This window comes from Mesocricetus auratus, unplaced genomic scaffold, assembly GCF_017639785.1.
Source record: "Mesocricetus auratus isolate SY011 unplaced genomic scaffold, BCM_Maur_2.0 Super-Scaffold_100007, whole genome shotgun sequence".
Classification (NCBI taxonomy): domain Eukaryota; kingdom Metazoa; phylum Chordata; class Mammalia; order Rodentia; family Cricetidae; genus Mesocricetus; species Mesocricetus auratus.
In genome coordinates, this window is record NW_024429191.1 from 61,554,696 (window position 1) to 61,566,793 (window position 12,098).

At 39.4% G+C, this 12,098-nt stretch overlaps 1 protein-coding gene across 5 annotated transcripts in view; it reads left to right on the forward strand.

Annotated features, from left to right (window-relative positions):
• Positions 1-12,098, forward strand: part of Ap2b1 (adaptor related protein complex 2 subunit beta 1) — a 110,829-nt gene that overhangs the window by 54,866 nt on the left and 43,865 nt on the right. For 4 of the 5 annotated variants that reach the window (XR_001196888.3, XR_001196889.3, XM_013118342.3 and 1 more), the window contains exon 15: positions 11,554-11,595. The exons of the other annotated variant lie outside the window; for it this stretch is intronic. Coding sequence is in view for 2 of the 4 variants with exons in the window: in XM_013118342.3 (XP_012973796.1) it covers positions 11,554-11,595 (42 nt within the window). In the remaining 2 variants the exon portion in view is untranslated. The remainder of the gene's footprint in view (positions 1-11,553; positions 11,596-12,098) is intronic. 5 annotated transcript variants of the gene reach the window in all.

The window sequence follows — 12,098 nt, forward strand, 5'->3', positions numbered from 1 at the left end:
TTAAATAAAACATATGCAGAGCAGGATCTTTTTTGAGAATGGGTCTCACTGTAACCCTGACTGGCTTGGAGCTCACTGTGTAGAACAGGCTGGCCTTGTACTCAGAAATCTGCATGTTTCTGCCTCCAAAGTGATGGAATTAAAGATGTGTACCACCAAGCCTGGCCCAGATAAGTTGCTCAAGCTATTTTTAACTTCATAGCCAGGACTGAGAACACTGAGCCAAATAAAGTTCCAAATGGAACTAGGAAACTGATCTCTTATGCCAAACAGTGACTTCTTCCCCCCAAAACTATGTTTTCTGGCAAGTCTCTTTGATACAGCTTACAAAAACCGAGTTCTCGGTTTTAAGTAATAAAATGAATAATAAAGTAAATAAATAAAAGATGAATTTTTAAAAAACTAGACATGTCTAAGTTTTTACCTTTGTGGTCTTGTTTGTTTTTCTTTCCATTGTGATTTTAAGTGGTACAGTCTGTCTTGGCTACAAGTTAAATTTGACCAGATATACATATGTTGGAGACTGAAAAAATCGAGGGCATTTTATATTTGGGATTATTATTATTTTTTTTTAGTCAAGGTCTTACTCTATCCCCATTTGACCTCAGCCTTGACCATCCTGGGATCGCAGGTGTGCATCAGCGTGCCCAGCTGTATTGGCTCATTTTCTTAAGTTTCTATTCACTAGTAGGTGTCTTCAGTCTTCTTTTTTCAGGTTCTTCTTCTGATCCTCTGTGGGGTTTTTTGTTTTTGTTTTTCTTTTTACCTTCTTTCATCCCCATACTTGAGAGATTGTGCCATTTAGTGACTCTTTCCTAGAGCTATCATGTTCAGGAAATACTAATTAATTTACTAATCGTACCCAAATAAAGCTTTCTTCCGTTAGTGATAATGACTCAGAATCTGAGACTCCTGCAACAGAATATGCTGGGGTGCTGCTGGATACAGAGGAGCCACACCATGCTCCTGAGGCCTGCTTGGGTTATGATTTGTTTTAAGAGGGCAGTCACCTTTGATAAACAGGAATTCAGGCAGTTTTAGAAATGCAATGTCTTTTTAACTCAAAACTTGAATCAAAATTAATTCCTACCTATTCTTGCAGTCTCATTGCCATTTTTATTTCTATTGCTCTTCTGCATTCTTCTTCTCTTTTTGCTTGTACTCTATAGATAATTTCTTGGTTCTATTACTGTAAAGCCAACTGTTAGCTTAATGTGGAGAATTCAAATAAAGTATAACTAAGTGGTTTATCTGTTCTACATGTAAAGCATGATGACATTCAATTTAGAGGTAGGCTTACATAAGTAGTTACCTTGACTTTTACATTTGTTTGTATTGAAGCCCTGCATATTATTACTATTGCTGATCAGTCTATAAAATTGCCTGTTCTGGGTTAGGTACAATGTTTCTCACAGTGCATAACCTTCTTGTTTGGTATAGTGTAGGAGATGACCTGAGGTCCATGTGTGTAACTCTTGTCTATGTGTTATATTATACACAAGAATCTAATACCTATGGGGTCTATGGAAGTAACCATTGAATCTCAATTATTTGTTGCCTTTACTTTTAATCTGTCAACAGAGGCCTTGACTAAATTGGTCTTTTGTTCATCCAAGGTGTTGTGTGTTATTCTATTTAAATGGTATTATTGTGTATCAAAAATATGAAGAAAACATTATTCCAAGTGCCTTTTCTGCTGAGGAAGAACTTCATACTAGAGAAGTTTTCTGTCCTTAGCTGGAGGGAGTGAAACATCTAGGAGAAGCTGCATTTCCCTAACTCTAGTGTATGCTTTTCAAAGCCTCCACTCCCACGCTGTTCCCTGCCGTTCTTTAACTTGTGTTTGTTTGTCATGTGCTACTTTATTAATGGTTTTGAGTGCTTATCCCACAGGAAATTCTGTATAAGTTCTAGTTTTGCATTGTCATTTCTCCTTTGCAGTGATTTAAGATCTGAGTTTTAAATTTATTGTGTGGAGAGATTGTCTTAGTTAGGGTTTCTATTGCTGTAGAGGACACCATGCTCACAACAGTTCTTTTTTTTTTTTTTTAATATTATTATGTATACAATGTTCTGCCAGCGTATATGCCTACATGCCAGAAGAGGGCACCAGCTCTCATTATAGATGGTTGGGAGCCACCATGTGGTTGCTGGGAATTGAACTCAGAGCCTCTAGAAGAGCAAACAGTTCTCTTAACCTCTCAGCCATCTCTCCAGCCCCACAACAGTTCTTATAAAGGAAAACATTTAATTCGGGCTGGATTACAGTTCAGAAGTTTAGTCCATTATCATCATGATGGGAAACATGTCATGCAGGCAGACAATGGTGTTGGAGAAGGAGCTGAGAGTTGTATATCTTGATCTACAGGCAGCAGAAGGAGACTTACGTGTCACACTAGGTATATCTTGAGTATATGGGACTTCAAAGCCTGCTCCCACAGTGACACACTTCCTCCAATAAGGCCATACCTCCTAATGTGCCACTCCCTTTGGGCCAAACAATCAAACACATGAGTCTATGGGAGCCATACCTATTCAAACCACCACAGAGATCTTTGTAAGTTCTTGTCCCATTTACCCATTACATTTTTCAGTGTAGCTTCTGAAACTCCTTTTTGTCAATGCAGAGATTTAATTAAGGGCTAGCCTCAGTTTGCTAGTCACCTTTGTCACTGTAAGCAAAACCCAGGATAATCCATATGTGCTGAGAAAAAGGGCTTATTTTGACTCATAGTTTTGGTGGCTTCAAATCATGTATGTTTAGACCCATGAAGGGTAATTGTCATCTGGAATTAACCAAAATCCAAGCTGCTGGGCATGTCTGTGGAGATTTTTCTTAATTTGATTATTAGAAGCAGGATAACCTACCCTAAATCCGGACCACATTATCTGATGCAGCCCACAAAAGGACATGAAAGAAGGAGGCTTTGCTTTTTCCTGTTTGCCCTCACACTTTCTGGCAAGTTCATCTACCCTGTTGGTATAAAATCCTGCTTCTTCAAGATTCCAGTATAGACTGAAAACCAGCTTCTCTTCAGGAATCCTGTAGGACTCAAGTACCAGATTGGGACTGCAGAGACAGGACCTATAATGAGATGACACAGTATAGCAAGGGTTCATGGTAACTGACATCACTCACTTCATGGCTGGGAAGTAAAGCATGAGGATGGTTACCAGGGAACCTTCCTATTCAGAGCCTCTCTTTTAATGAGCAACTCCCTTCTCATAAGATCCACCCTTTGAATTTTTGCTGCTTCCCATAATCCACCAGAGTCTTTTTTTTGGACCAATCTTTAAAACATGGACTATTTGGGGAGACTTACCCAAACCATAGCAGGCAATTTAGAATAAATTTACCAATTATTTACTGTTAACCCTTATGCTAGGACTTGTATAATTTCTAATCTTCAAAATTTATCACCATTTTGTGATTCCTCTGGTTTGTTTGTAATTACCATTTTTCTGGAATAGCGCTTAAATGATTTCCTTTCAAGATCCCCTTTCACCAAAGAAATTTTTATGCAACCCTCAGTATATACTTAAATAAAATAGTGTAAGGGGCTGGAGAGATGGCTCAGCGGTTAAAAGCCCTGACTGCTCTTTCAGAGGACCTGGGTTTATTTCCCAGCACCAACTGTCAGCTCACAACTGTCTGTAACTCTGGTTCCAGGAGACACAACCCCCATGGTAAAATACCAATGCACATAAAATAGACAGACAGACAGACAGGCAGACAGACAGACAGACAGACCCAAACAAAAACAAACCCCATGTGTGGGCCACATCATATACATTGTCAGCACCTTGTGAGGCCAGAAGAGGGCAGTGGATCACATGGAGGACTGGAGTTAGACATGGTTATAGGCAGACATATAGGTGCTGGATTCCAAACCTGGGTCCTCTGGTAGAGCAACAGTTGTTCTTAACTGCTGACACCTGTCCAGCTCCAATTTCACTGTTTATTAATGATCAAAGCAAATATGCATACTAATAAGATGTATATTGTTTATTTTTACATAAAATTACTCTTGATTGAATATTTAATACTTTAGATTTAACATTTTTCAGAGTTGATAATTATATTTATAGTTATGCTTAGAATGTTGTTTTCTCATAAATACATAGTATAAAAATGGCAGAAGTATATATAAGGCCTCTCCATTGTTGGAAATTCTGTCCTAATTCCAAGTCAAAGTTCATTTAATGATTTATTTTTTAAAATAGATCTCAATGCAGCAATTCAAAACAGCAATTTTGAAAGTCAAATATTGCAACACAATATAGATACACTAATTTGATACTTTCATGGTAAAAAAAAAAAAGTCGGGAAAATGTTAAAAGAATGTTAAAAGTTTGTTGTCCATAATTTATCTGTGATGTTCCAATAGGAGCAGAAAGCTTTGTACAGTTCATAGCAAGTAGTACCATCCAATGTGAGCTGGGCCCTCTGAACAGTGTTGTTGCTGTGAAGGGGCATGACACCATGGCAGTAAAAGTGCGGGTATTGCCTGCTTGTTCAGAACCAAAGCTAAAGTGAAGTCACATGGTACAGCATGGCTGAGAAGTGATTCTTTACACATTTGATTTTGAATTAATTAATTAATATGGTCATTGCATATTCAGAAAGAAACCTTTACTGTTTCCAAAATTTTCATGACCCTGTATTTCACTGTGTGGTTCAAAATTTGTGTTCCAGAGTAGAGTTGGTTGCCCCTAACTTTGATAATGTCCAGTGGAGTACACAGGACAGTGAGTGTTCATTTGAAGCTGCAGGATGAACATGACTGATTTATCATTTTGCAATGTCAGTATTGCTTAATGGTGATTAATGAAGGCACAGAACAAACTGACATGTTAGGACACTGATTGTAAATTACTTGACTCTTTAATACAAAACATGGGCTCGCTTTTCTCTGTGCTGCTTCTCCTATGTCCTGTGTCCTGTGCCTTTAGGCTAAAGTGTCATTAGAAGGTACGTGAACATTAGAGAATTAAAGGACTGTATTCATGTGTGAAAAGAAAAACTGGGTAAGTTCATTGACTTATCACTCTTTCAGGTAAATGCATAATCCCACCTCCTCCTCTACTTGGCAGTGATTCATGATAAAATATAGGTGCCTTCCAAACAGTTAAATGACATGAAAGCAATCTTCTACTACCAAAACCATACAGTGATGGGTGTGGAACCTGGGTGAAGCTGACTGAGGTAGGAAGGTCATTGATTTGAGGCTAGCTTGTGCTATACTAGCAAATAAATGGCCATCCTTACCCACGTATCAGCATTCTGTCTCAAAAACAAACATAGATAAACAAAACCATAAGATAGTACCTTTCAAGCAAGGCATTGGTCTGGAGAGTTCATTTCCCCCAGTTGATTCTTTTCATATATATTGACAGTATTGGTGTTGACAATGTGTTCTGGGTCAGTAGAGTTTATTGACTTCTGTCCAATAAAATGATTCATTGCAAAGTTGACTCCTAAGAACTATTGCCAGTAGCTGTACTTACCTGGTCACTAGAACTTTGATTAACTTAATAAATACATGTTGAATGCTTACGATATTATCAGATTCTGTTCCAGGTACTGAGAATAGAGTTGTGAGCAAAACCCTTCTTGGCAGCCTGTCCTCTACTGGGGGGAGAAATGGAGTACTGCTTGCAGAGCAGTGGGGCAGAGCGCAGTTTCTCCTGTGACTTACTGTATTCAGTATACAGCTTCCGCCTGACTTGTATGTCCTAGAGTGGACTTCAAGGGAACTTTTAAATTCCTTATCAGGAAGTGGTCTGATACAACTCCCTGCTTTCCCCTTTAAGGAAGATGAATCTGTGTTCTTAGTCCTCATTTGTTTCTTGGCTTATTACATGCACACAGAATTGCCTTGTCTATTTCACTGGTTATGTTTTTATGTTACTTCTCTGCATAGATTTGAAAGATCTATTTTCTACCCAGCAGCTAAAACCATATTTTCACCTTACAGATTTCTTTATGATGGGAATCGTTGTATCTTGTTCTATATTATTCTAGACTCCTGAAGAATAGAACTACTACCTAACTATATGAGTTGGTGCATTCCTTAGAGTCACTTCCCTTCAGTGATTTCTAGAAAGCATCACATGAGAGATGAGAGTCTAGACTGAAGTGTAGAAATGTCTGAGCTTATAAAGTCTGCTTCTGTGGTTAAAATACCTTCAGGTACCTAGACAGCTCCACAGTTTTAGAAACAGGTAGATGTGCTCTGGACTGGCCACAAAGGGAGGCTAACCTGAACCCAGTTACTAATAGTGTGTGGAATTTTTTCCTTTAAATCAGTGGCTGTCCCTTAATAGTCTTTTGTCATGCTTTTCTTTTTCCTTAGAGTTGGGCAGATTTGTTCTTTAATAGAATTTCCTTCTTCAGTTCTCTGTGTTACTCTTTTATAGTATGAGGCCATTCAAGCAGAGCTGACATTTCCCTTTTTACTGTCTAGAGATCATCTGGAGCTTACATGTGTTTCAGATTTTTGGCCTTGCCTGGTTCTGCTGCAGAACTCATGTAATGGACCTAAATCTGTTCAGCTTGTATGCTACAGTGGTCATCATGGAGTCACTGTTTTGTGTTCAGCTCCTGGATTAGTTCTGCAGTGACCTATTACTGTGTAATCCAACGTTAACTCCAGTCCTCTCATTAAGTATTATGTAGACATGGTGGAGTGACCACTCTTTGACAGTAGCCAAATGTTAATTCTCTTCTTAGTACCTTGAATAGCAACAACTCCTGTGGTTTAGGTTGTGGAATAGAATGAAAGTTTTCAGCGTTTGAAATGTTCTTTCCATAGCCATATTTGCTGGCTCATGCCTGGGGTCCCAGGATGCAGGGGTCTGAGGCAGGGGATTATCAGTTTCAGACTATCCTGGGATATATAGCAAGGCCCTGCTTCAAAAAACAAAAAAGAAACCACTCCCCTACCCCTTCTGAGGCTGACACCTCTCCTTCCTTCTTCCTGTATTCTGATTTAATTGTCCTGTAGTTGACATTATTTTCTTCATGGAGAAAAACAACCTTGGTAAGACAGTAAGACAATCCTTGAAATGATAGGATGTGAAATATGGACCATTCAAAGCTCAGAATCTGGACATCTAAGAAAAAGCATAAGAGTGCTGGGCAGTGGCACATACCTTTAAACCCAGCACTCAGGAAGCAGAGGCAGGTGGATCTTTGTGAGTTCAAAGCCAGCCTGGTCTACAGAGTGAGTTCCAGGACAGGCTCCAAAGCAATACAGAGAAACCCTGTCTCGAAAAACAAAACAACAACAACAAAATAGTATTGAACAGTGGTGGCACACGCCTTTAATCCCAGCATGAGGGAGGCAGAGGCAGGCTGATCTGTGAGTTCAAGGCCAGCCTGGTCTAGAAAGACAATTTCAAGACAGCCAGGGCTACATACAGAGAACCCTTGTCCAGGAAAACAACAACAAACCAACAGTGTCTGGATACCTAAGGTTGGGACACCAGTTCCTTCTCACTCCAGGCTTTCATAGCTCACTGGATAACAGATAGAACCCTGAATTTGATAGGTCCTGGTGTGATTGATGTAGTGGAGGGTCCTGATGAGTATGAGCTCTCAGAGTACTCCCTACCAGATGAACCTCATACCAGCAGCTGAACTGAGATAACTAATGTCTCATTAAAGCCAATGTATAATAACTTTTCTAGGCATTTTTCTTGCTTATCTGCTTCATTACATTTGTCAGTGTGGTGGATAGATAAGACCACACATTGGGCTGCTTCCATCCTTGCTGATCTCTCTTTATTAGTCACTGCCTCTCACTGTGAACATTTTGCTACCACTTCGCCATATTCTTAAAGAGGAGAATAAATTCCCTTGGACTCTTTTGTAGTCAAGAGGAAGATTCCAAATAAAGCCTGAATAAGCTACAATCTAGTTTTACTAGCTGGGTAGCATTGAAGTTTGTGCTTTTCCTTTACTCTGGGTATAACACAATTAAGTTAACCTTTGTATTTCTGACTGTATATCTCATATCTTTTGGACCTTATATGTGTCAGATTCTAGATGAATATGTGTTCTTGGTTCTCGGTGGATTGTAATATAAAAAAGGGATCATCAAGATTGTTTTTATTTTCTTTTAAGATATATTTATTTTTATGTATATGGGTATTTTGCCCTCATGTATGTCTATGCACCATATGCATGCCTGGAAGAGGGTGTCAGATCCCCTAGGATTGGAATTACAATTGTGAGTCATCATGTGGATGCTTGGGATTGAATCCTTGTTTTCTGAAAGAACAGCCAGTGCCCACTGAACCATCTCTGCAAACCCCAGGATCGTTTTCTTCTGTGGTTTCAAATAACATTGGTCAGTAGCATGGGGAAAGACTGTGCTTAGATCTTTTCCAGCTAATATTCTAATAATATTCAAAGGTGAGAATAAAATCTTAAGGAAAGAAATTTAAATGGGCTAGACATGGTGGTATACACCTTTAATTACTACACTTGGGAGGCAGAGACAGGAAGATCACTATAATTCAAGGTCAGTGTGGTCCATATAATGAGTCCCAGGCCACCAAGGGCTACATTAGTGAGATCTTGTCTCAAAAGAAAAACTACAAATGGGATTTGTGTTAGCTGCTTCTCTCATCACTGGGATATATAAAATCCCTGTTTAGTCCATCATGGCCAGGAAAACACAGAGTTATTAGCAGCTGGAGTGCATCGTAGAGTTCCTCCGTCTTGATAGATCAAGAAGCAGAAAGCAGAACTGGAAATGGCTGGTATAACCCTCAAGGCCTTCTCTAGTGGCCTGTGCCTGTGCCCCCAAGTTTCCACAGCCTCCAAACACCAGTAACTAGGGACTAAATGTGCAAATATATGAGCTTGTGAGGGACGTTTCAAATCCAAGCTAGCAGGCTTTATTTCCTTTAGTCTAAATGTCACCAATAGCCTCTTCTGTGAGTGTTTTATTGAATATTTGGTAAAACTATCACTTCTTTTTTGTTGTTGTTGTTTTTCAAGACAGGGTTTCTCTGTATTGTTTTGGAGGCTGTCCTGGAACTTGCTCTGTAGACCAGGCTGGCCTCAAACTCAGAGATCTGCCTGCCTCTGCCTCCCAAGTGCTGGGATTAAAGGCATGCACCACTGACACACGCCTTTTTAAGTATGTTTTTTCCTTCTCACATATGCCAAGCAGTTTGATACAGAATTCTGTCTTTCAAGCTTGGGTTGCAAACTTGGCCAGAAGAGGGAGTGGTTTGGGGAAAGGAGGGTTAGCCTATTAGGAAATGATAAACCACATCTGCATTAGGACAAATGAGATGCTTTGTAGAGCCCTTTCCACCGGTTTTTGTATTTGGCTTTCCTTTCCTCCCTTAGAAAGGGTTTCTCTTTCTACTCACATTCTGACTTCTCGTTTTATATAGAAGTCAGCTCTAAAGTCATTTTTTTAACATCTTGTCTGACTCCTAATTATTCTCTACTGTGGTATTTTCAACCCTGGATGAATGTACATTAGAATGAACTAGCAGAGCTATTTCAAATGCCCAGATGACACCTCAGATAAGTAAATCATTGTCTCTGAGGATGAGACTGACAGTAGCAGCTTTTAAAGCTTATGTGCACACACAGATGGTTGATTTGTTTTGTGTGTAAGGCTGAAAGTAGTCATGGTTACTGGCATATAACTAAAGTAGTTATTAATACTATTTAAAAGTTCGAATGTTAATCTCAGAAAACACCAGATTTTTGTTAACAGGAAAATTAAAAGATGTGTTTCAAGTTACATGGCTTTTGCAAGCTTTTTTTGGTTCAACTTTTAACAACAAAGCATGTATCTGCCCTGTGTTCTCAGCCTTTGGGGATGCTGTTAAGAAATGACTTATCCCCATTTGCATTTTGAAAATTCTGCTTTACCATGCCTTTGAATCTTCACTTCATTATCCTCTAGGTAGAGGGAGATTGTTCCTCCAAAATGTCCTTTTCTGCTTAGTTATCTGTACAGGTTTGCATTGTGTTTTCTTTCTCCTGCCAGTCTGTAAAGCATGCCCTGATTAATCTGTGGTCTAGCTTGGCATCTTTTCATGCCTTGCATGCAATAAATGTTATATATTTGCCTGTCTGAATAAAGAGAATGCCATGCTTTTCAGGCATCATGCTACAGATATGTATCATTCTAGAACCAGGGAGAAGAGATGTGCAATGTCTTTGGCACCGTTTCAGTTACTCAAGTGGTTGGTTGCAATGACCTTTTTATTTGGTTAAGTATCTGGCTTCATCCAATGACACCATTAAGTGACCTGTGAGAACAACATTCTAGAAATGTTGGCTTGACTAAAGCACCTGCTAGTGTTATTTTCTATCTTAAACGAAACAAAATTTTGTCATAGGCCTCGCTATTTTTGAGCATAGATTCAATTTTGGGTTTTGACAATGTCGTTTTATATACTATAGTTCATAAGTCATTGTTCCCAAATAATAAAGATGCAGTCTAATTTTGTTTTTACTACAACCACAACACAATGATTTCTAAATTATTACTACGAAACAAAAATATTGCAGTACTTTTAGACTTTTAGTCTGTTTTTAGGACAAACCATTTGATGATTCACAGAGGGTTGTAGATACAATGAGAGCTAAGGAGGAAGCAAATATAGGACTGCAAACATCACCCCACAAAGAAGTTTTAGCTTTATAAATGAGAGGGAGAGAGACAGAGAGAGAGAGAGAGGAGATGAGGGAGAGACACACAGAGAGTCCAGCTAAACAGCTCCATTTTTTTTTGTTTTTGTTTTTTATTGGTATTGTCATGGAAGACACAACTGCCTTTAGGGTGAATTTGTATGTTATAGAGCCCTGAGGGGAAAGCAGCAAGACTAAGAACCTATGGAATTGTCTTCCTGTCAGCTAACCAATTAGTCTAGTTCTCTACTTTGCCTCTTTAAAATGACAGACTCCCTATAAATTACAGCATCTCTCCTTAGAGGCACCGACTGTGGGAGGTTTGGGGCAATGCATGCCTGTCTTTCTGTACTAGCTGTTTTTCCCCCAAAGAGCTGAAAACCTTTTATGTTCCACTGGTAATTTTTGAAGCTTGAAATTGCAACTCAATACTGGTTTGGTTCTTATCATCTCAGTGAGGCAGCAGGTTTTGTAGGTTAAAGCATTTCTAGTCTTTCTTTGCTTTCCTCCCCCACCTTAAATTTCTTTGTAAAGGAAAAATAATGCTGCTTGACCTTAGAGCTCTTTAGAGTATACCAACACTAAATCTTGTTTGGATTTGTGCCAATGAGTTGGGGTAGAAAATTGGATCTGAAACATCCCTATGATGTCCCAGCTCCATTTTCCAAGTTTTTGCTAAATGCTCACACTCTTTCATTACCACCACTTGGATCTGTTAGAACATGTTTCTTGGCGATCTAGAATTCCTTTGGCTTTGGGAGACTAGTCAAATGGCATGTATTTCCAATGACTTGGTAGAGCAATTTACAGAATCTATATGGGCATCTAGTACTTAGCTAAATGAACTCTACCTCTCTCTCCTCTCTCTCCTTTCTCTCTTTCAGCTTGGCAGTGACCTTGGCGGGGGCATTGGAGGAAGTCCGGCAGTAAGTGCCATCTGTTTTTTTCGCCATGGGAAGCTCTGTCTTGATTGATGCTTTCCTTCACACACATGTCATGGGAGCAGTCATCACTGCTCTCCAGCACTGCACACCTCACAAGCTTGGTAGCAGTGCATGAGGGTAGAGAGAGTGCAGGGTTACTTGGGGTCACATACCACATGTGGTCTAGGGACTTCTTTAGGGACTGATGCTGTGGTACCTGTAGAGATCTTTGTGTTTCTGACATTGAAGAGCTGAAGGAAATGGACCCTGCCATCTTAATTGCAGAATGCTTTTAGACCCTGGTGTCCAGAAGGAACTTGAGTGAGTTTTCTGGATTCACAGAGGCATTTTCCTCAGAGATGTGTTCCTATGGGGTGTGAATATCATCTCCTGCAGGAGAGCTTCCTGCTAGATATTAACACCCAAATGGGAAGTAAGACTTGGCCCAACTCAAGTGGAAATGGAACTGCTATTTAAAAGTCAGATGTTTCTTCCTTGTTCTATAG